Genomic DNA, 24,894 nt, shown 5'->3' with positions numbered 1-24,894 from the left:
AAAGAAACCCCAGAGTTAATGGAGATAATAATTATATTTTATTGTATATATTAATTATAAATAAATTAGGATTTTCAGAAATGCCCCTTCAAATGATAAATGATCAATAACTTCCACTATAGTTAATGTTAAAGATTATATTTTTCAGGCTGTAAATCAAATTTAGTATTTTTTACTCGCATAATTCAGACCAGAATAATGGAGAAAGAATAAATGTTTTTAATGAATCTGAAAAGATATGAAGATCCTATAGCTTCTCCCTGATAGTTTCTATGAATGTATTGTTTGGTTACACACAAAATAATCCACTTTCTAAGGATAGCAGAGCAGCTGAAACTCTACTTATCATATTCTGTTGTCTGAGCCTGGAAGCTGTGAACGGAGACAAACAAAGAGAGGAGAGTTTAACGAGAATGCAGCCAGTTGTGTTGAACTCTGACCTGGGACACAAGAGAAGGGGCCCATTTCACACCAGAGGGCCCCGTCATATGTCTGATAGGATGCAGAATAATGTGAGTTCATTAAGAAAAATCTGATGTAGAGAAGTTAACAAAAAGGATTCAAATATGTTTTCAAGTTTGGTGTTTTACAAACTATCGATAATAACATTTTTTATTTTCTGAACCAACAAGATGCCTACCGAAGAGAGAAATGTATGCCAGTAACACAAAGGCAACGATGGCGGTGGGAGTGAAATCTTGGCTTGTGCACAAAGGACCCCCGACCCCCCCCCCCCCCCCTCCTCTTTATTGTCACTGAGCTGTATAGGGCATGGGCCCCTGGGGACATTTTCACAACAAATCCTAAAACGAAAAATAGCTCCTAACTGGCCAAGCTTGGAGAAACTGCTAATAGTAAGGGGACTCCTTCTTTGAGTCACAATGAATTGTTGGTTTGTGCAACTCTTTACTGCAGAGATCCTGAAAAAAACACAGTTTGCAGCTTGATGGACTTTAAATATCTCAGAACTATGACCACACATTTTGTCTTAAGAACTAAACATTTGACTTTGTTTCACATATGACATTTGTGATAGTTTAGTAAATATATTAAACATTTGTTTATGAAAAGGACTTGATAAAGATTTTATTTCACAATCTCTGACACAGTCATCCTCGAATCACTGAACCATAAAATGCTCCCTCAGACTCTCTTATGTTAGACAGCATTGTTTGATCATGATTTGTATGTGTACCCTAACTTCAGAGCTCCATCTAGTGCTCAAACACTTTCAAACTCAGATGTTCTGAGGAGGACATGGGTCAGCTGCTGCTCTTACAGAAAAGTGAGAAATGTGTCTGATTCAGCATTTAGTTTTTTCTATTCAGCCTATGTATACAACGACATGAAAAAAAAAAGTGATGGTGAATAACTCTTATATATGGACAGCTGTCCATCAGACAAATAAGTATAGAACTGAAGACCATGATAAGGGTGAATTTAGTTCAAAGTCCAGAATTACCAGTGTGACTATTACCACTTTCATGTGTGTATGCTAAATATAAAAGCCATTTATCTAAGCATATATAAAAAAAAAAGCGTATAAAGAATGCAAACACATGGAACGGCAAGCATATTCATAATAATAACAACCTTGTGGACTGTTTTAGTAAGATAGTAAGATAGTAAGATGAATGTCAATAGACTCTAAACTTGTTTATAGCATGATTGTAGCCCTGTCCTTTGTGTCCTTGGGATTACTGTTATCCTTATTGTTGACTTTTATTTGATTTATTCATTTATTTTTGGCCCATTGCTGATGCCAGGAATCTTCCAAATATTCAATGCGTTATAATTGCTTTCTTACATTACTGTATAATTTAATGTCAAACTTTGCTGTTGTATTTTTTCATGCATTTCTGCATGAATGAGAAACAATTCCACCTATAATATTGTGTCCTATAGTGGTGAATTGTAAGTGTAATTACTTAAGTACTGCATTTAACTGCAGGCAAGATTATGCAATAACTTATCATAACTAACACATAGTGAGTATGTTCCACTACGTCCTATAAATGAGAGGTTACTCACAGCAGGTGAGTATCACTGTATGACTGTCTGTCAGGTGTTGCTATCAACAGGTACATTTCCCCCTCCGACTGAGTGACGTCATGGGGATGGGCAGGTCACGTGGTCCGGTCATAGGAGACCTGTTGGTGTAAAGTTACTGAAATGGGAGAGAAGAAGAAAAGGAGGAGGTGGATAAGGAAGGAGGCGAACAAGGTAGGTTAGGCAGAATAATAACTGCATTTATATCCTAATTTCAAAAGTATTTATCAATGCGGTTAGTTAGACATCAATATGGAGTCTTTTATAGTTTGAAACGGAAACCTTTTAACGAAGAAACGTCAGTAAACGTAGCGTTTTGTTCACCTCGAGTGAAGTTAACCCCCGTTGTCGTAACGACACTTTTTTTTTAAACACCTGTCTAAAGCGACATTTAAGCAAGCTACTGTCTGTTTTTCTTTTATAATATAACCTGAAGCATGATAGTTACCTTTTAAACGGAGTCAAGTTATTGCGTTAATTTACTTTTCTCCCTGACCGAGCCCTCTGGATGCGAGCCAACACTTGTTGCAATGTTATTAGGCCTCCTTCACTGCACGCATGTATTACATACCTGCTGTGGACTGAGTTTTAAATGTAGCCTTTGTTGTCAGTACTTCAGTGTCATTTAATTATATCAGACCCGAGATGTTTATAGACCTCTGTATTATTATAAAGCAGATTCCTCATATCAGGAGTCTCTGACATTATTACTGTAGGTGTACACAAAAGTACTTCCCCATGTGAGCCGTTATCTTAGGAGAAAAGTACTAATACCATACTATTTAGCACAAATACAAGTACTGCATTAAAGGTATGTTACTTAGGATGTAATCAGGAAGTGTACTTTACATGCAAATATTAAAAAGACAAAACGTACTCACCATGTAGAGTTGCCCCTTTCAGAATATATCATAGAATTGGATTATTATAATGGGTGCATTTATGTGAGCTAGTTTTGATAGCGTTATATACTGCTGGGTAACTAAATGTATAAGTTTGAAGTGTTTTTTAACAGGATGAGTGAATTCAATTACAAGTGAAAATATGTTACTTAGTAAAGTATATAGTACACACTATTTGAGATGTAGTTTCTTGATGTGATGCTATCAATTTTATAATGTATATTAATGTATACATTTTTGATTAAGGGAAACATTCTTTGTTTCCACCTTACATTTTGTGTTGCTTTTCTCAATTGTACTGCACTGTAAATGTAATGTATGTTTTTTAATGTTGGCTGGACAAAACACACATTGAAGACAGTTATTTGGGAAATTGTTAGTTTTTATTCTCATTAGATGCAGCGTTAAAGAAGTCGACCATCATCTCATCTTGTTGTGTCTCTGCAGGTGAACCATCCAACGACACACTGTCTGTTCATACAAGGTTTGCATTCTGACCTGCAGGCCAATGTAAGTCGTGTTGAGTGACTGCGTGTGAAAGAGGTATTGAAGCTCAGTTAATATCATTTTTTACCTCTCGAGATCATTAAAGAAATGGGCTTTTAAGGGCTGATTAAATGTCAAGAATACATTTTTGTGCTGCCTGCAACAAGTATTCATAAGTTTAGATTCCTGGGTAGGACACATGAGAGCTTATTACAACATCAACAACAACAACAACAACAACGGGGGAATTCTTACTTCATATTGGATGGCAGCACAAACATATATTCTTGACTCGGCTTGCATGGAGGATGCTGGGATAACATCTTCACTCATGAGGGCTTTTCTCTGGTGACCTCAGGTACTTGGGGGTTAGCTGCAGCTCGTAGGTATGTGGGGCAAACAGATTTTGCATGAATGATATTCTTGAATGTCTAATTCAAATTTCTCAACAGTTTGGGACATTTTTTTATCTTCTGGCCTTTTCCTTCTTATATGTTTACTCTTTCTTTGCTTTCCTGGTTCAGGTAATTATTTGAATGGATCAAAATGTATATCTAGGGCTGAAATTATTATTTTATTGACAAATACATACAATACATTTTCAAACAAGTTCCTGTCTCTGGGCACATTTTTCAAGGATTTCCTGCTTTTTCTGTGTCTTATAAGATTGTAAATTGAGGATGTTTGACTTTTTGACTTTAAGTTGGCAAAGCAAGACATCACCTTAAAATGAAGCTTTGAAAACATTAACGGTTTTCTTTAATCACTTCTTCATCTGGCCTATTAAGCATTAGAAAAGGATAACAAAAAATAGCCATTTCAATTACCAAGAGCTCAAGATGATATCTTTAAATATCCCGTTTTTTTTAAAACCCAAAGATATAAGTGAACAATGTGATAAACAGAAAAAAAAAGGCAACAAATCCTTTTATTTGATTAGCTAAAAGCAGCTCATGTTTCTGCTTGAAAAAGGATGAATCAACTATAAAAACATTTGACAATAATGAAATAATGAGTTGTCGAGCAACTTATTATTTCAGCTTTAAAATAATGATAAAAAGACCTGTAGGTCAAATTGAAACGCATTAAACTATTCTAAATAAATGTGTGTGTGTGCTCTCAGGGACCACTACCATCCTCATGTCCAATGGAGGAGGCTTTTATGGACGCACTGAGCGCGTCCGCGAGTCGCCGTACTACGACCAGGTGCCACTGGGCTCCTTACCACGAGCAGACTCCTACGATCCACTTCCGCTGAGAGAGCAGAGAGACACTCGCCTCGCTCAGAGCGCCGACCCCCTCCCTCCTCCGCCTCTCCCTGACCACCCCCCCGTGGGCCCAGAGTTAAGTCCCATCGGCAGTGAGGACAACGGAGACCCGGACGACCCCGCCTTAGATATCAAACCCGTCCACCGCTTCATCCCAGACTCCTGGAAGAACTTCTTCAGAGCAAGTGACCGCAGCAGTAAGCAGGCGTGGTCAATGCCTGACTCGTCATGTAACAACAACAACAGCACCAGTGACGGGGTGCGCTGCTCTCCTCCACAGTCCCCGGTCCCTGGGTCCTACCGAGATCCTTTTGGGGGCTCGGGAGGCAGCTACAACTCACGCAAGGAGCTTCTGGAACTACGGGATGGCAGTGAGTCCTTGTCGGGGCGCACCCACCGCACAGGTCTGACCTACAGCGAGCGGGTGGAGGAGTACCATCAGCGCTACGACTACATGAAGTCCTGGTCAGGGCTGCTGAGGATTCTGGGATGTGTGGAGCTCCTGCTGGGGGCCGCTGTGTTCGCCTGCGTCTGCGCTTACATCCACAAAGACAACGAGTGGTTCAACATGTTTGGATACTCGTCTCCTGGAGCAGCGTACGGAGGAGGAGGGTTATATGGCGGAGGCACAGGGGGGTCCTACTACTCGGGCCCCAAGACCCCCTTTGTGTTGGTGGTGGCAGGGCTGGCCTGGCTGGTGACTGTGATCATGTTGGTGCTGGGGATGACCATGTACTACCGCACCATCCTGCTGGACTCCAACTGGTGGCCTCTGACCGAGTTCACCATCAACCTGGCGCTGGCTTTGCTTTACATGGCTGCAGGTCGGCAACAGCTGAACACTCATATTACAAATAGTTGTTCACCTTGATGTATCCTACAGATAGTTTTAATGTTACCGTTGCTTTTGTATGCATTTCAGTCACTTGTCAGGGACCATGTTCAATATTTAAAAAATATGATTGCCACTTGACATAGTGTACCAAATTAAAGCTAGTGTCATCAAAAAAGATAGATTGTTGGTACAGAGTTGGTTACCTTTTTAGAAGACTTAAAATGTTTTTTGAAGGATCATAGCAATTCATAAGATTGCTTTTACTAGTATTTGGCATGTTTCTTTATGTGAAATTGAGGAGTTATTTTAAGGATAACTACAGCTTTTAAAATATAATGATTTGTTAAAAGTTCTAATTAGTGAACTATTTTAGCAATTCAATTATGTGTACACATTAATGCATCTGTAATATATTTCCAGTAATGTAACATAGTCTATTATAATATAACACTAATGTTAAATATGTTCTTTTTCGAGATATAGCATCAGAAATCTTGAAGACAGATATCTTAAAACTGCTAGATACCACTTGGAAAGCAAGACGTTTTACTTTCATGCATGGACTGCCTCTTCATAGCATGTTTGCTTTCTGTTTACCAGCCATTGTCTATGTTCGAGACACGACTCGCGGAGGGCTTTGCTCCTTGCCGATCTTCAACAATGGCATCAACGGGGCGTTCTGCAGAACAGAGGCAGGCCAGACGGCAGCCATTATCTTCCTGTTTGTCACCCTGGTTGTTTATCTGATCGGAGCCATGGTGTGTCTCAAGCTGTGGAGACATGAAGCTGCACGCAGATACCGGGAGAAATACGGCGAGGAGGAGGTGAGAGCTCTGACATTTATTTATGTATTCTGTTTGAAGGGTTGGGACATGGGTTTCGTCTGACAGTTAATGATTAATCCAACACTATCTACCACTCACTTTAATGAGTTAACAGACAGGCTGCAAACATGTACTCACACACACACACACACACACACACACACACACACACACACACACACACACACACACACTGCATTACAACAACACACCATATCATTTGCATACAGGGCTACAGCTGTGGAGGAAGGAGTAGGCGGAGTCAGTGAGTCCTACCTGTTTATTGGAGGGCAAAACACGGCACACACACATTCTGATTCAACAACACTAGGTTTGAGATCCACATAGAAAACTCTTCTTTTGGGTTACTTTTTATTTGTTTTGATTTGATCTGTTAAAAGAATATCTATTTGATTTATTGCAGAAAGTAAGATGAGAAGATTGATATCTCTCCTGTGTCACTAAAATACTTTAGCCAGGACATTGCTAGCTAAACCTAGCCAGACTGAAGTAAGGGGTACAAGCTTACCTTGCTCTATCTAAAAGTAAAACAATCTGTCAATTGAAGCTCACTGCTCTTGGCCAGGCAACAGTCCACCACATACCCTCTTGTAAAACCACAGGATGATGTTTTTAAATGTTGTTTTCTTCCAAATATACAAACAATAACATGTGTGTCAATGAGCTTTAAAGATGTTGTAGGGTGGACAGAGCCAGGCTAGCTGTTTCCCCTGCTTTATACTTACCGTCTTCTGACTATAGCTTCCTATGTGGCGGGCGAGAGAAATATCTTATTTTTGATCAAGCTCTGCAAGAGAGCAACACAAAGTGTATTCCCCCTCTACTATCCCTTTTAAATGGTAAGACATCATTAAAAGCCTAATGTTAACTGGATTCTATTTGTGTATGTTTTACACACAGATGCGTCCCTCCAACATAAGAGCTACACACTCATTGGTAAGCCTCCTGTATTTTGTTTTATTGTAAAGCAACATACTCGTTTGTGTTTATTTAAACGTGAAAGTTGCTTCAATCTTTCCAATCCTTTTGTCATAGCTGTGTTCGTCCTGCTTTGTCTCTGCAGATGGTTCCAGATTCAGCTCCCATTCCCAAAGCTCCAGAGCAGGTGCGAGGCTCCTCAGTGGTTCCCATCCACGCCGCTCCTAAAGCCATCCCACCTCACATTCTGCAGGGAGCTATACCATCAGGACACATCCCAAAACCTGTCATCGTGCCTGACTACATCGGGTAAGTTCTGCTAAAAAAAAAGCAAGGACAAGTAGGTGCAATAATGTGTTGCTATGTTGGTTAAATAACAACTGTATGTCCAGCTTTGCCTAACATACATACAGTACAGTACAGTACTAATGTTAATAAAGACTTGTTCTCTTCTTCCGTCCTGCAGTAAGTACCCGACGGTCCGCTCAGAGGAGGAGAAGGACCAGTACCGAGCCGTGTTCAACGACCAGTACGCAGAGTACAAGGAGCTCCACGCGGAGGTGCAGGTCACCGCCAAGAAGTTTGACGAGATGGACGCCATGATGCGCAGTCTGCCCCAGAACCCTTCCACCCAGATGGTGAGTGTTTACTCACTCAGAATACAATCGTGTTTTTCACTCAATAGTCAATCAGAACTCCTTTATCACATTCTATCTTCCAAAATGTAGATGCCATTTTTTTTAATCGCATGGGACTGTTTGTGCATTTATTCTATCTGCAGTCATGTATTGTCTTCAGCTTTTTGGTCTTTTTGTTTTCAGATAGAAATGCTATTTCGAGGTACATTTCCCAATTAATTGAACTATTCATAAAGACATTAGAGATGCTGATCACACATTGTTGTACAAAATAAAGTTAAAAAAAAAATTGGTAAAATATGTTTTACTCTTATATCAGAAGATGCGTTCCTTGTTTTGTACAGTGTATTTATATTTCAATATTTTACATTCTGCAGAAAGTTTCAAACAAACCACACTGCCCAGAAATGATCTCAAAGAGGTTTCTGAGTTTGGAAACCCTTAAGTGTAGATCATTTTTAACAATGTCTTTGCAAACACTTAAAATCGGCCAACCAATACACATTTGATTGATATTGAGGACTTTTAATCTCACCCAGTTCTCATGTGTGCTCCTGGTAGCCATGCCTTAACAAATGACACACACACTTGGTGCATCATCACACTGGACCTACTTTGCATGGATGAACACAAGTTAACATGAACCCTGCTGGACTGATACCATCAGGGTTTGGTATTATGACAGCGCTGGGAAAACCATTTCTGTCAGAGAATGATTGTGTGTCTGGAATATGCACCCAGTCTTTTTGTTGCCTCATTTCCCCCTCTCATAGCTTCCTCTGTTTGCCCTTCCTGTTCCTGCTGTACTTCCCCTCCACCCTAACCTTCCTTCTCTGCACCACCCACAAGCACCTAGTTGTATTACCTAACTGTACTACTTCATGTATTCAATCTTTATGGATGATCTTTAATTGAATTCAGTCTCTTGTGTCTGCTTGCAGGAGGTTGATCGCATTAACAGAATCCTTCAGGATTACCAGAAGAAGAAAAACGTGAGCCGATTCTCTTTTTTCGCTGTTTTGTATACAGTGTTGTTCTGCTGCCCATGTTGAGATGTTCTTAATAGATACTTAAATCTCTCAAACCACAAATATGTATTTAGATTATTTCTTAAAACAGCTGTTCACTTTAGTTTTTTATCAGACAGAACTAGGTGCATGTTTCGGCACTGCTTTCAGTCATGGATTAATCCACATTTGGTGCTTTTGTGAGTTGTGTGGCAGCAGGACATTATGTGACCCGCTCTATCGAAATCAGTCCGAAGTCGCAACGGCTCATTTCAAAATAAACGTGGATTTACGTTAAAAAAAAAATGGTTTCTCGGGGTTCGAGTGTTTTGTTTGATTTTAAATAAACAAAGTCTTGGCTTTCAGAATATGAAACTTTTATTTCCAAAATCACACGATAAATACATTTTTGAAGCTTGTAAAGGGAAAATGACAGCTCTCCCTCGCACTCTGCTCTTCCGCAGCGCCGCCCCCATCCCTCCGCTGAAATTATGAATGTAAGGCGTATAGTAATCATAGATAACACGGCAGGGTCCGTTACAGTTTGTTTTCATCTGATTTCAATTAAACAAAGTCTTGGCTTTCAGAACATTAAACTTGTTTCGGCAAATTCAGATGATAAATATAACTTTGAAGCTTGTAACGGCATAAATACAAGCGGAGAACGGAGTAACTTAACATCACAGCAGGCACAACAACAGCTGGTGTTTCCCCGGGAAACAAACACAATACACAAAAACGCAAAAATACACACACACACACACACACACTCGCGAGCTTCCCCCAGACCAGCAATCCAAACTAAAGTATCTTCCCTCCGTAGTATTTTGATCATTTGCTAGCCGCTAATAATCAATCAGATCGATAGATTCCAGAGAAGAGGAAACTTTGAAGGCCTTTTTCTCAAAATGAGGACTCGGTGACAGTCATTATATAATGGGACATATTTTGCTTAATATTTGGAGAACAACAACAATCCTGATATCATTAGAAAGCTAGGAATCTCCTCTTTCCAACAGTGTATACAACTCAAAATGTGTCTTCGGGTCAATGCGATTGATTTCAATAGAGCAGGTCACATATGCAGAGTTAAGTCAAATGTAATGACAGTGTGTGTTCATAGGAATACAGGAACATGTCACCCAGTTGGACAGTGTGGCTCATTTATGTTTTTTTTAATCAATGGAACTGAGGAAAATATATAACGGGTTGTGGTGCACACACAATACTTGTTAGTAGATATTTATTCAGTGTTGGTTTCCATCTTTTCATTGGATTTGTTGACTGGGAGAAAAATTGAGAATATCACCAGCGTTACTCGTTCATTATAATAGTTAACAAACGGCCCTTGAACAGCTGAATTATACAGTAAAAAGTGTGTATCTCAAACATACATTTTTTTATTCTCATCTGTGTTTCTGCTTTATCAAATCAGGACCCGACTTTCCTCGAGAAGAAGGAGCGCTGCGAGTACCTGAAGAGCAAACTGTCGCACATCAAACAGAAGATCCAAGAATACGATAAGGTGATGGAGTGGAACGACGGATACAGCTAACCCTCTAGCAAATATCTGTACCCTGGCACACCTCTGAACACTAATACAGAACTACTGCTGACAGCTGGGCTACTGGTGGGGAAAGTGACATTTGAACTGGAGAGCGAACATGACGCATGTACATCTGTACAGCTGTTTCCATCTATCAGCAGCTTTGTATAACTGTGTTCATTAAGAAGTAGAACCAAATGTGACAGTTTTATATTCAAAGAAATGTCTTGACATTTTGGGAAATAAGTTTGATCGCTTTCTGGTGTGGAGTTAGATGAGGAAATAGAAATAGCTCTAATATTTGTGAGGTAACTATAAATACACATCAAGAAGCCAGATTAGCAAAAAGCTTGTAAGTAACAAAAATAAAACAAAGTCAGCCTATGAACACAATCATTTCACTAATGTACACGTTATTTCTTATTCCAGTGTAAAATGGAGTTATGTGCGGGACTATTTTCTTAGAAATAGAGGCTAAGCACATAAATAAAACAGATATGGATGATATTTGTACTCGTAATTTTACAAATCAAACAAACGAGATATAAATAGTTAATTCAAGGCTTTGAAAGTGCTGGCTGGTGGGTTTCGGTTCCTTTGCGCTAAGCTATCTGTGACTGGCTATAGTTTTATGTTAAAAAGATAAGACTCCTCTAAGTCTTTGCCTGAAAGCGATTAAGCATGTTTGCCAAACATGTAAAACTATTCCTTTTATTTTAAATGGTTTGAATATGCATATAACTGGATATGAATATACAAGATATTTATGTTTAATACTGTGACTATGATTGTAGCCAAGACACACCACTATATGTTATGATACTGGTATCCTAGTGAATGTTTGCGTTTAATTGGTAGGAGATGGAAGAAGCAAGGGAAAGTTAAAAGGAAAGACACTGCATTATTTCTCTGCTGTACGTCACATGATTGTCTTTTTATTAGTCCACTTGTTTGCCTGTTTACATTAATTTCACAACTTTAAAGCCTGAAATGAAAACCACTGCTTATCCGGACATATCCCATCTAGCTGCTTTATGTAAAGGATTGTTTTAATTGCACACTGTTTTGTTTTTTTAACGCGTATCTGTTTTTCTAAATCTGGAAATATCCATGTCTGATAGTATAATTTAAAATGTTGTTTGTTCTGTGTGTTGTAAAATTATGTTCTACCATTTCACGGATTAAACATTTTGTACTTTATCGCCACGTAGCTCCCTGAATATCTTCCTTTTATCCTCTGTATACTGTATACATGTGACCTCTTGATTCAGTGGGAATATTATCATAGGGTCTGTGTTTGCCTAATGTTTTTAAGAGAAATTGTAAATATGTTGCTGTAAATGTCCATATTCTTTAATAATTTAAAGTGATCATTTGGTGCTTTTTGTCGCAAGAATACAATGTTGCTTCTCTACTGATCTACTGGTCTGGTTTTTTTTTTTTTTTGATCAGCTGGCAGGTACAGTTCCTTTTTGATTTTAAAAAGGAACAAATAAAAAACAGTGCTCAGTTAGAATAAGCTGAATGAATTTATTAGAAACTACAGAGATGAAATAGGTCAATTAGGTTTACTTGTTCTATTTGTTTTAGATTTTTTTTAATCAAATCAATGACATTCACCGAGTCATTACTTGAATATTGAATTCATTGAGAAAACTGCCATCTTAATACTTTAATAATAAAAAAATAGCTACACCACAGGCATTTGGCTATTTACTCTGTTGTAGCAGTAATTACTCAATAATATCTCAATGGCGCTTATTTAAAAATGTAAACATCAATTATTATTATTATTTTATCTCCTTTATTTTTATAATAATTATGAAGAATAATCTGAGGATTCAATAACGATGCATTATAGGCCCTTCTTAATCATAAGACTTTCATAAGTGTAAAATATGTGTAGGGTACTATATATTTACTTATTTTTGTCAATTTCTCTGGTTGTTTATCCAGTTAGATTTAATTGATGCTGCATTTTAACAACCAAAAAATAGCCTAGAATATTTTGTTTGCACTGTTACGTTTACTGAAGCATAGTATTTTCCACAGGTATTTCTATGAAGACTAGGTGAGGACTTCCGGTGAAAACATGCATTATTGTACTCTGGAGGGGAGTTTGAGAGGGGATTACTCAAAAAGTACACAGTAAAAGTACTTGATTGTACTTTTAGTACTGTAGTAGTTCAAGTAGTACTGAATCCAACAGTACTAATTACATTAAGAACTTATTGCACAAAATAATTGTATCTCTCATCAAAGATGACAGAAAACATGCATTAGTGTACTCTGGAGGGGAGTTTGACAGAGTATTACTCAAATAGTACACAGTAAAAGTACTTGATTGTATTTGTGGTAGTAGTCTAACATGTACTGAGTCGAACAGTACCAATTTTATTAAGAACTTATGGCTAAAAATCATTTTATCCCTCATCAAATATCTTTGATTGATTGATCAAATATAGCATAAGCAATTGTACTACCGTCAGCGCCACTTCTCGGCGATTACCGTAAATACGCTATTAATCGCGCACTCAAAAATCAAGCGCTGCTTATTCGACCACGCAAATGCGAGAGACGGCTGGTTGAACGCAGTTGTTGCGGGCGGGGCTAAAATGACCGAGAGCGGCTAGGTGTGGCCTGCATTGTTTTTAACAGCAGTCAGTTTCAGTTGAAACATTTCAGGTGGAGCAGAGAGACAGGGCGACAGGTGAGTGTGTGTGCACCTCAGTTTGTGAGATTAGCATCACAGTCTACTTGGTCTACTTGTGGTTATTTGCTAAATCTTTAATAATTGGACACCTGTTGCGACAACAAACAGGTGTGTTGTTAGATACTTTAAATCACTTATCTCCTTAGCGCGGCACCTCGACTGTGTTGTCAAATGAATGTGTTGAATTGTCTTAAAAGTGCGTAAATACTGTGAATGTATCCGTGGAAAGTGGTTGAGTTTGTTGTCTGACAATTTATTTCGGATTTAACAAGAAATGTGGTACTTAAGTAGTTTATATTAACATGACCAGAGGCCAGAGATGTTCCAGTCGCCGCCTAACCTGATATTAAAAATGGCCATTTAAAATCGATATGTTATAACATGAAACAGCCCTGATATTATTAATCGGTTTGTTAAACGACAGAATATGTGTTTACTATGGAATTTATCAAGCAAAAAGTGTCCCCAGTCCTGAATTATTTAATGTGAGAAGTTACTGCCTTGTTTTGGCCTTCTCTTAGTGAATGTATGTGTGATATGTTATGGTCTTCAATAACCTCAGGGTCATTTTCATAATTTATTTAAAAATGTTCAGGCTTAATGATCATTCAAAAAATGAATCAATTGTTGCAGCTCTATTTTAAATAGGTTTTATTAAATGATGGCCTAACAACATAAATATTCTTTCAGATTATTTTTAACAGAGATTTTAACCAGCGGATCCAGCAGTGATGTCCTCGAGGCCGAATGGGAGTCCACCTCCCTACGAATCAGATACTGGATAGTGAGTCTCTTTCAATGAATATACAGTAAACCTTACTGTTGAATATTTTTGATTTATTTTAAATGCTTTCAAATGTTCACCTAAAGATAAAGCTTAATACTGTTTATGGATACTCTATGGAATCAAAGAAAGGCCACAATAATTTGAGTTTGGTTGAAATGTTGGAAAATGTTACTGAATTCTTTATGTTTCATGCAAAATTCAAAATATGTTTGCTTTGGAAATTAAACTAGGGGTTTCTAGGTGGCGTTTGAATATTCCTTTTTCTGAAAAACATTTTTATTTAATTATGGGTTCACGGATTCAAAGCAACTATATAAGTGTTGGGTTTTCAGTAGGTCATCTAAGTTTGAAAAAAATCATTTAAAATTCCTATTCCCTATTTGACATTTCGGATTAAAGCAATTGATTGTTTTTAACTTTTAGATGTATAAATAACACATTTGACTCGGGGTGTTTCAATTCTACACATTCCGCTGATTTCTTTGTTACTCTCTTCTCAGTAATGTGCCCTCCCAACCAGCCTATTCCTACTACCCAGACGATGAGTTCCAGCATTTCTACCGCTGGACGTCTCCACCAGGCATCCTCAAAATCATGTCCATCATCTCCCTCGTGATGTGCGTGGCCATATTTGCCTGTGTTGCCTCCACGCTGGCCTGGGACAGTCAGGGAGCGATGAGTGGCATGGGAGGGTCCTACGGGGGAACTGGGTATGGTGGCGGTGGGTATGGTGGCGGTGGGTATGGTGGCGGTGGGTATAGCAGCTTTGGAGGCGGTGGATATGGAGCTGGAAACAGCTATGGCTACGGTGGGCTCGGAGGAAACTACAATGACCCCCGCAAGGGCAAAGGGTTCATCATCGCCATGGCAGCCATCACCTTCATCGCCTGCCTGGCCATCTTCATCATCGTCGTTTCTCACCAGAGCCTATCAACAAGCAGGAGGTTCTACCTAGCAGTCGTGATCATCAGCGCTATCTTAGCACTGCTAATGCTAATAGCAGCTATAGTGTACCTGGTGGCAGTGAACCCGGCCTCTCAGTCCTCGGGATCGGCCTTCGGCAGCCAGATCGCTGCACTATGTGCTCCGTACAAACAAACACAGCCCACTGGAGTGTTTGTCAATCAGTATCTGTACCACTACTGCGTGGTGGAGCCACAAGAGGTGAACACACACTTGAATTTGTTTGTTGTCTTTAAAGGGGGATTTGTTGTAGGGTGTGGCCATGTATCAATGTGAAATTGATATGGTGATATCAGACTAGATTTCGTTTAGATTTTTGATATCGTAATATGGTGAAATTGTAAGTTTTCCCAATTGTAATGGATGCACCGAAGTAAAGTGTTGTCATTTTCAAATTTGTATTAATTCTATTTACCCATTTATATAAATATAACTACTTGTAATCCAATTACTGTTGTTTATTTATCAAACATCTCCTTGGGTAAACATTAACCCTAAACATTTTTCACAATATCGATTTTGAGGTATTTGGTCAAAAATATTTAGATTCTTTGGATATAATCTGTATGGTCCAGCCCTTATTTGTTGTGTTTGTAACTCAGTTTTTTTCTCCTCTCAGGCCATCGCGGTAGTGTTCGGCTTCCTGGTCGCCATCGCTCTCATCATCATGCTCGTCTTCGCTCTGAAGACTCGCAAGAAAATCCAAAACCACGGCAAGAGCAACGTCCTATGGAAGAGGGTGAAGGTTATCGAGGAGATGGAGCCACCTCAAGATGTAGAGGCATGGGTGAGTTAATTGTTCAAAAACTAGTGTACATGCACATCCAACCCTAATGAAACAGGTGTTGAGCTGAAGGGGAGCACACAATTATGTTGAATAAATAGCTTGCACACACAGCATGGGAGCCCTACAGTGTTCAAGCTGTTTAAGCCATTTGTTTTGAGTTAATTATTCAACCTGACTGTTTGGGAATAATATGCTTAGGTATTCAACCTTTGACACAGTTAGTAATTTTCCCCTTTCACTGTCTCTTTTCCCATGGCATAAGTCTACGGCATTGCTGATATCTCTCTTAAGGAGGGGCAGCTGGGCGCATTGTTGTTCCCAGCTTATGACCGAGCACAAGCTGACATGAGATAGGTTATTGTTCAGGGACATCTAGATTCCCTTATTTTCTGGGACGTAGGTTCCCTGGCGCACATTATTTTCTATGGACGACAGCTCTAGTTAGATTTAGGGTCCATATTTGTCTCGCTGATAAAGAATGTTGATTATTACACTCCAAACTAGTTAAAGCCTCAAACTACAGAAGAGTTCTTCAGAATTGATTTGGCATCTCTACCCTGTGGTCAACTCGTGGCCCGTGACATGTCTTGTGAATTCTCCGGCCGAAGCTCCAAATAAACCGTCAGTGTTTTCCATCAAAGCTCCAGCTCTGGTCCTGTTTCCAATTGCTTCAGAAGTTTCCCTCACGGACAAGAGCTGAAACTATAAGTCCGTACAGTCGATAGACAATTTAACGGAAACAACTTCAATCATTGTTTGTGCCGTATTTACAGCAAAAATAGTAATAAAAAATGATGAACATACTATGCCTCCAGTTGCTCCAATATGAGGATTCGCTGCTTTTAATGTTGTATGCTTTTTGTTATTTTAGCTGAATGTTGTTTGGGTTTTGGTTGGATGAAAACAAAATATTTGAAGACGGTACCTTTTTTAAAACTGATATGGGCAATTTCGTAGTCTAAAAAAGTGTTTTTTAATTGTATTTAATATTCTAGTTGTTTCCTCGACCAATAAAATAAACTGTAAACTGAGTTGCATGTAAAATCATTACGTGTGTGAAGCTTGCGCTATGAAAGATTTGGCATTTTTGCTTTATTATTTAAATGAACGGTAAAGGGATAAAACAATTGGTCGATTAATTGATTAGTTGCTTGATAGGAAATGAATTGGCCACTTTTTTAAAATTGAATAATCAAACTGTGATGTTTCAATGTTATTCTCAATCACCCATGACGGTAACCTGTTTAGGGTTTTGGATAAATCAAGACAAGGAGTCCCACCTCATTCCCATTTTCAGTGTTGTTGTTTTTTTAAGACAAAGAAATGAGAGACTGCAGCAGATAAATCCACTTACAAAAGCTGCAGGTCTAAAAACTTAAGTAATTATAGAACAAGTTCATTTAATTGTTAATTGATTGACTCAACCAGTTCTTAAAAATGTTTGAAGTTAAAATCAGAAGAAGCTATCGTGGCAGATTTTTAAGGCCTGTCTTTAAATTGTCTCTCTGATGAAGCAGCAGTTGAGTATCACAGCCAAAGCAGTGAAACCAGTTTAGTGGCAGTCACCTGTTGCTCAGCGGGGGAGGGGAACTGTTCCTGGTTTCAAGGTGTGGTGTTTACACTGGATGAGTGTTTCAATGTTACACAGGCATGTCCCTATGGTAGGAAGAACTCGCAGCAATAAAAACCTGGTTATTTTAGAAGTGTTTGGCAACAACTGTCACATCTGAACTACTCCAGTGTAGCAGTGAGTAGGCGAGTCATTTTTGTAATGATGACATTCAGCGCAGTGAAGTCCTGAGTTCACTGCAGAGCAATGAAGAGGAAGAACAGGTCGGACTGGTCCTCTTAAACCTCAAATCCCACCAGTTGGCAGAGACATAACACCGGTAACATGATACTGGGAGCTCGAGGCATTTACCTTTAGTGTGCTTGGTGGAAACTCATGTGAAAAGTGCTGAGGCGACCTGCAGAACATGCAGGTGTTGTTTTGCAGGTGTGCAGCAGGGTGGAGCTCCCATATGTCCACACTTCAGAGGACAAGTCCATGCAGGCGGATCATACTAGAGTTGTCAGAGATCCAGTGTTTCTGTTCAAGGAAACTGCCCGTATTTTTATCATGTTTGAAAGCACCGTTTACTGCACACTGTAGATCATTTGGGTAAAGCTATATTTTTAACAACAAATCTTGGAAATCAAGCCTTTTACTGCGGCAAAGATTTCCTTTCACAGTTTTTCGAGATGATTTACTTTAGTCCAAGCTCAAGTCTAATGTCTTCTTTTGTCCGACCAAAACCCCCAAATAGTCAGTTTGATATCATACAGTATATTAAGGAAGCATCAAGCTGTCCCATTTGTGTAGCACAACATTTATGCTTAAAAGATCATTTAAACGATTATTTGATTTGTGAAAATAGTCATTTAGACATGTTTTTTTTAAATATTATTTTGCTAATATGTTTTTTTCCTCACCTAGGTGAACAATGTATCTGGAAGCACAGGAGTGCTCCCAATGTCGGACTACCCCGAGAAGCTGAGAGGCTCCAGGAGTCACCTGGATGACGAGAGCACCAACTATGACAAACCCCCCTACATCTACACCCCTCAGTGAGTATGATAAGGAGGAGGACGTGTGTGATGTTGCACAGTATGTACCGTGCACTAGCACACTGCAGAGGGCAGCGTAAAAACACACTGTGCCCTAATGACATTTTAAATGGTTTAAAATGTAACTGGTAGAGTGAGGTTAATTGTAGGTGGAGAAAGCAAGTTACCCAGGTGTAACCACAATCGTGGATGTTGCAGTTACACAGTGAGTTTTCAACACGGCATTTGAGCGCTCATGCTGCAAACTTTGAATATGCTTTGGATATCCTGAATCCTCAGCAATGTGTTAAAAGTTCAACTTTGTCCTAGAATGCAACACAGAAAAGTTGCTCGGAGCTGGACGAAATGTTAACCTAAATTGGACTGAAACAAGACCACTAAAGTGATAAAGCCGTGTAATATTATTAGCATCTGGATGGACATTTAATTGTATCCTTGTTATTCATATTGGAGCCACATTTTCTTTTCAGCTTTTATGTTGAACTTGTGTATTTTACATGTTATCAACATGTTCATCAACTTTAACATTGCTATTTAATAATTGTTACTATAAGAAAATAGATTGTAGTCACTGAGATTCTAATAATAGCCAAAAATTGAAATAATTTGCGCTATATCTTTTATTAATACTGCATGTCATCAAGTATAAACATGTAGTATTTTAATACTATCAGTATATAGGACATGAGATTGGGCACAGCTTTTAGAACAGCTTTCAGGTGGCTGATGTCATAACAAACTTGCTGGAACTTGTTATTCCGCAAAAATGTGAACCAGTCTGTTTTTTACTTTAAGGGAAGTCAGAAGTCGGCATGCATTACATCACACTGAAACTACTTAAATACTTTTGTGCTGATCAGGGAACATGAAGTATGCATAAGGGAAACAGGAAGTCATTGTTGACATAATTATTTACTCATTCAAGATGAACTGATGGATCATCATGATATGTTTTACTTCCTCCTGCAGCATAGAAAGGTGACTAGTAGAAAGAATAAACATTTTAACTAATGATCATACTTAGAGCAGTTTATTGGATTACAGACGGGTAAACCATCTCCATCTTTAACGGGAATTGCAGGGTTTTTTTTATTTAACCAGATAAAAGCATTGAGATAAAATCTCATTTACAATGCTGACCTGGCCAAGAAGGCAGCAACGTTACACATTATTACGCAAGTGTAAGGCGAAAAACGTATGCTCTGTCATTTTTATATATACATTTCTGTATACTTACTCTAACAATATGAATACTCTTCCTTGTTCCACAGGCCTGCAGAAGAGAACATGCCTCTGCAAAATGGAGCTCCCTACAGCAGTATCTCAGAGGTGGCCAGCTCTCGTGGAAAGCCCAAAAAGAGACGAGCAGGGCGGCCGCGCCGGGCCGACGGACAGGAGTATGAAACGGACTACAACTCCTCCGGAGACGAGCTGGACGACAACGACTTCGACAGGTAGGAAGAAACTAAAGACCCACCTCTCTCCCCTCTAAAGTCTTAAGTAAAGGAAGTGTAATTGACAATGTCTAATTTAATTACAAAAATATGCAGAATGTCTTTTAAACATGTAACAAATTATTTAATACCATGCATGTGCATTAACACAGTTTGGCAGCATTTTAACGTCAGTTTATTTATGTGGAGCTGAATTTAACTATGTGAAATGATGATTGTGTTTTGCACTGCAAACAATAAGAATGAGTTATTAATAATAATAATAATAATAATTTAAATTTATATAGCGCCTTTCACGAAACCCAAGGACGCTTTACAGTGAGAAGTAACAAAACAAAAGGTAATAATAGACATACAAAGCAATAGCAGGAAATAAGTGACTATAATTTAGTTGAGGCCGAAGGCCTGAGTGAACAGATGGTGTTTGAGGTGTTTTTTAAAGGTGTCCAGAGTGTCTGCATTCCTGATTGCAGAGGGCAGAGAATTCCAGAGGGTGGGGGCTGCGACACTGAAGGCTCTGTTGCCAAATGTTTTTAGCTTGGAGCGCTGGATGGAGAGCAGCCCTTTGTCAGAGGACCGCAGGTGACGAGAGGGGGTGTAGGGCTGAAGGAGGTCAGAGATGTATGGAGGGGCTAGGGAGTGGAGAGATTTGTAGGTTAGCAGGAGGAGTTTGTACTGGATGCGTGACTTGACCGGGAGCCAGTGAAGGTGGATGAGGGTGGGGGTGATATGTTGCCAGGGTTTAGTGTGGGTGAGGAGCCTGGCTGCAGAGTTCTGGACGTACTGGAGCCTGTCCAGGGCTTTGCTGGTGACCCCGAACAGAACTCCATTGCAGTAGTCCAGACGAGAGGAGATGAAGGTATGAATTAATGTTTCTGCAACGGGGTCGGGGAGAGAGGGGCGGAGTCTGGAGATGTTTCGTAGGTGAAAGAAAGCAGTTTTGACGGTAGACCTGATGTGGGAGTTGAAGGTGAGGCTAGAGTCCAGAGTGACGCCCAGGCTGCGAACCTCAGGGGAAGGGTGGATGGAGCCGCCATCGATGGTGAGGAGCAGATCTCCAACCTTCCGGAGCAGTGTTTTTGGGGCCACGACCATGAGCTCTGTTTTGTTATTGTTAAGTTTAAGTAGATTTTTTGACATCCAGGCTTGGATGTCGCTGAGGCAGTTGACAAGTGACAGTGGGGGTAGCTGGGATGATGGATTGGTACTGATGTAGAGTTGGGTGTCGTCGGCGTAGGAGTGAAAGTTGAGACCATGTCGGCGGATGATTTCACCGAGGGGGAGCATGTAGATGTTGAATAGAAGGGGGCCGAGCACTGAACCTTGCGGCACACCCTGGTTCACAGGGGCTGGGGGAGAGCTGGATTTTCCGATGGTCACAAACTGTTGCCTGTTGGAGAGGTAGGAATGGAACCAGGAGAGGGCTGTACCAGAGAGGCCAAGGTAGACGGATAGGCGGTTGAGTAGGATAGTGTGGGAGACTGTGTCGAATGCGGCGGAGATGTCCAGGAGGATGAGGATGCTGACGAGGCCTGAATCGGCGGCTATGAGGAGGTCATTGGTTATTTTAATAAGGGCCGTCTCTGTGCTGTGGTTGGATCTGAAGCCTGATTGGAAGGGTTCATAGAGCTCATGGTCGGACATATGATGGTGGAGCTGGGCAGCAACTGCTCTTTCCATGATCTTGCTAAGAAAAGGAAGGTTGGAGATCGGCCGGAAGTTGCTGGGGTCCTCGGGGTCCAGACCAGGTTTTTTGATGATGGGGGTGACAGCTGCTATCTTGAGGACGGCGGGAACCTTGCCTGATTCCAGGGAGGAGTTGATGATTTTAACAATGGTGGGGCAGAGAATGGGTAGGCACGTTTTGACCAGAGCAGAGGGCATGGGGTCGAGGGAGCAGGTTGTAGCCTTAGCTTTTGAGACAAGTTTGGTAACCTGTGTGGCATCCACTGGTGCAAAGGAGGAGAGACAACATTGAGGCAGGTGTTGAGTTGAACGAACAGTGACTGGAGGTGGTGTGGCATGTGGATGGGATGGGGCAGAGGCCTGGAGTTCCTGATGGATGGAGTTGACTTTGTCCTCAAAGAAGTCAAGGAACCTGGTGCAAAGCTCGGGGGCGTCTGCTGGGTTGGGAGGGTCAATTGGGCGGAGTAGGCGGTTTATGGTGGAGAAGAGCATACGGGGGTGGTGTTGCTGGTCACCGATGAGTGAGGAGTAGTATTGTGCCTTAGCTTTTGAGAGGGCGTCCTTGTAGGATTTTACATGTTCTCTACGGCGACGGTGAGGCCAGATTTTTTTGTGGAGCCGCTCCAGTTGGCGGCCAGAGGCTTTCATGGCACGGAGACTGGTGGTGAACCAGGGGGCTGAGTGGGTGAAGGAGACAGTGCGAGTAATGAGGGGGGCAAGTGAGTCGAGACTCAGGGAAAGAGCAGTGTTGTACTGGGCTACCAGTCCGTCAACCGAGGTGTCAGGGGGATCGGAGGCCAGGTGGCTAGCTATGAGGCTGGTTATGGCTGGTGCGCTCACTGATTTTAGGCTCCTGTAGGTGATTGTCCGCAGTACAAGCTGTCTGGGGAGGGCGATAGGCACAGTGAACAGGATGGCATGATGGTCGGAGACAGCCAGGTTGAGGCACTGCAGGTGGGATGCAGTTGTGCCAGAGGTACATACCAAATCCAGGGTGTGGCCTTTGGCATGGGTGGGATCATGGACATGCTGTTCAAAATTGAAGCAGTCCAGAAGTGCCAGGAAGTCAGAGGCAAATGTGCAACTGGGTGAGTCCACATGAATGTTAAAGTCTCCAAGAAGGAGCGTAGATTGGGACATGGAGCAGATTGAGGTGAGTAGCTCAGATAGTTCAGACAGGAAGATGGCAGAGGCTGAGGCTTTGGGGGGGGCGATATATAAGAACAGCCTGGAGCTGTGCAGATCCAGATAGAGTGAAGGCAAGACATTCAAGTGAGGTGGTGTTGGGTACAGGAAGCTCTTTGATCGAGATGTCTGCCCTGTATATTACAGCCAGCCCACCGCCCCGACCAGTGGAGCGGGGCTTTTGAAGGTAGACATAGCCAGGAAGTGTGGCTTGGTTGAGTAATAGGAAGTCCTGTCCAGTTTGCCATGTTTCGGTTAAGCAGAGGAAATGAAGTTATTGCAAGTCTTTTTTCACCAAATAAAATTAAATCAAGATTACTGGTTTTCTGACGGAAAATAATATGTTGAATAACAAGTGGGAGTATAGCAACATCGTCCTTGCAGTATGTTCACCTACCTTTTCCAACTGATACTGTGGTCAGCTAAGTTTCCTTCTGTTTTTGTTGACTTGTTTTGTTGTTCTTCTCTAACTGAAGTGTTCCCGCTCTTATTTCCTGCTTTAGTGAATACCCTCCCATAAGAAACGAAGTGGAGCGCAATGACTACAAACGTGATTTTGATCGCGAACACCAGGAGTACAAAGACCTGCAGGCGGAGCTGGACGCCCTCAATAAGGATCTGTCAGACCTCGACAGAGAGCTGAACGACCTGCAGGAGGGCAGCCCACAGTTCCTGGTGAGACTTAGTTTAAATTAACAGTTTAATATTGACTGCCTTATTGAATACAACCAATAGTTCTGTTTTCAATTATGTTGAAGGATATTCCCAATTTGAAAACGAGATGTATCTGTGCAAAGACTCAGCAGTAACTGACAGCATGAGCTCAGAAGTGTAGTTTGCTTTCAAATTCATAGCAGTGAAGCTGCGTAGTCAAAATGTTTGTGCCATTAAAGGAGGTGCTTTTACAGAAAATGTGCACCAACTCTGCCGTTTCAGTGTATTTTAAGTGTCTTTCGGTGTGATTTTACAGCACAGTCAAGTTTCACTACTCTTATCAACTTTTTGTCTAGCTGACAGAAACAGTTAGAGGCTACAGACTGATTATAGGGAAGTGCTTAGCCACAAAAAGCCAGCGATTTCCCTCTGGTGAAGACCAAAAATAGAACTAACGGATTGGAGTTATAGAAGCTAATGTTAAGAAGATACTGTTAGCTAACAAGTTCAACCTTGTAATTTACAAGGTTACACTATTTCAGTTGCGTGTTTACTTGTTCTTTCAACCGACAAGTGGCTTTTAATTTAAGACGGATAAAGTAATGAAGATAAAGAAAGACTGTTAGAGAAATCGTGACATTTTGAAATGTGATACATTGTTGATTCACTCTTTAACAGGATGCTCTGGATGCGTACAACAGGATAAAGAACATTAAGAAGGTACGTGTTATTGTTGTTGATTGACAGTACAATCAGAATACAGATGTATCATGGTCATAATAGCTTCTGCGTTTTACAATTGATGAAGCTTTTATATAAAACTCATGTCTCGTCTTTTTTCTCCAATCATATCTGCAGTCTCCGGACTATCTGGTGAAGAAGCGCAGGTGTAAAGATCTGAAGTCCAAACTGAGCCACATCAAGAAGATGGTCAGTGATTTTGACCGCAGAGCCTGAACAACGACTTGAGGATCTTACGCATGTCCGAGATGAAAAGATGGCACTAAATTCTTTTGGGGTGAAATGTTTGAGGATTTCAGACAACAGAGGAGGAGGCACACTGATGTCGAACACGACAGTGTCTGAGCTGTTAGCTGCTGAAACATGGCAACGGTTGTTTTCTACTTTTGAGACACAGAAAACAAAGATTCCCTCTTGTGTTATTCCTGTTTGTATTGCGAGCATCACCTGCCGTAGATACTGCTATATGTATTTATTTTGCCTCATGTTATGTGAAATGATCTATAAGAGGACGTTAAGCTACTACATAGTGGAGGGAACACAAAACAAAACGGTTTGTTTTTAAATTGCTCTTTACGTTGATTTATTATGAGATTCCTTTTCAAGAGCCTTTTATTCTCATTTCTTGCGATATCGATGTAAATATGTGGGAAACGCTGAGATTTGTAATGATTTTAGCAATGTGTGTTACAGTGTGTTATGGATGGTAGAACAAACAGACACTTTTAAATGTATGTTTAATGCATACTGATGTACTTTTTTAAATGATTTGATGACTCTTTTTTATTATAATAAATACATTTTATTGAACTTTTCTTATGCT

At 40.3% G+C, this 24,894-nt stretch overlaps 1 protein-coding gene across 1 annotated transcript; it reads left to right on the top strand.

Moving 5' to 3' along the window:
• The first annotated feature begins 2,127 nt into the window (after positions 1 to 2,127).
• marveld2a (MARVEL domain containing 2a) lies at positions 2,128 to 24,886 on the top strand. Its single transcript, XM_034096073.2, has 17 exons — positions 2,128 to 2,223; positions 3,399 to 3,461; positions 4,561 to 5,529; positions 6,141 to 6,364; positions 7,286 to 7,321; positions 7,449 to 7,612; positions 7,770 to 7,941; positions 8,883 to 8,933; positions 10,384 to 10,498; positions 13,925 to 13,991; positions 14,495 to 15,158; positions 15,577 to 15,744; positions 18,221 to 18,351; positions 19,623 to 19,805; positions 23,180 to 23,351; positions 24,009 to 24,050; positions 24,189 to 24,886. Exons 3-17 carry the CDS (start codon positions 4,578 to 4,580, stop codon positions 24,285 to 24,287), a joined length of 3,240 nt encoding a protein of 1,079 aa, XP_033951964.2. The 5' UTR covers positions 2,128 to 2,223; positions 3,399 to 3,461; positions 4,561 to 4,577; the 3' UTR covers positions 24,288 to 24,886.
• The last annotated feature ends 8 nt before the right edge of the window (positions 24,887 to 24,894 follow it).

Source organism: Pseudochaenichthys georgianus, chromosome 12 (assembly GCF_902827115.2).
Source record: "Pseudochaenichthys georgianus chromosome 12, fPseGeo1.2, whole genome shotgun sequence".
NCBI lineage: Eukaryota > Metazoa > Chordata > Actinopteri > Perciformes > Channichthyidae > Pseudochaenichthys > Pseudochaenichthys georgianus.
The sequence above is the reverse complement of the archived record's forward strand: the minus strand, read 5'-3'. Positions and strand labels throughout refer to the sequence as shown.

Coding starts and splice junctions, on each gene's coding strand:
- marveld2a (XM_034096073.2), top strand. CDS start 4,578: ATGTCCAATGGAGGAGGCTTTTATGGACGCACTGAGCGCGTCCGCGAG. Junction 15,745..18,220: donor CTCAAGATGTAGAGGCATGG/GTGAGTTAATTG, acceptor TTCCTCACCTAG/GTGAACAATGTATCTGGAAG. Junction 23,352..24,008: donor AGGGCAGCCCACAGTTCCTG/GTGAGACTTAGT, acceptor ACTCTTTAACAG/GATGCTCTGGATGCGTACAA.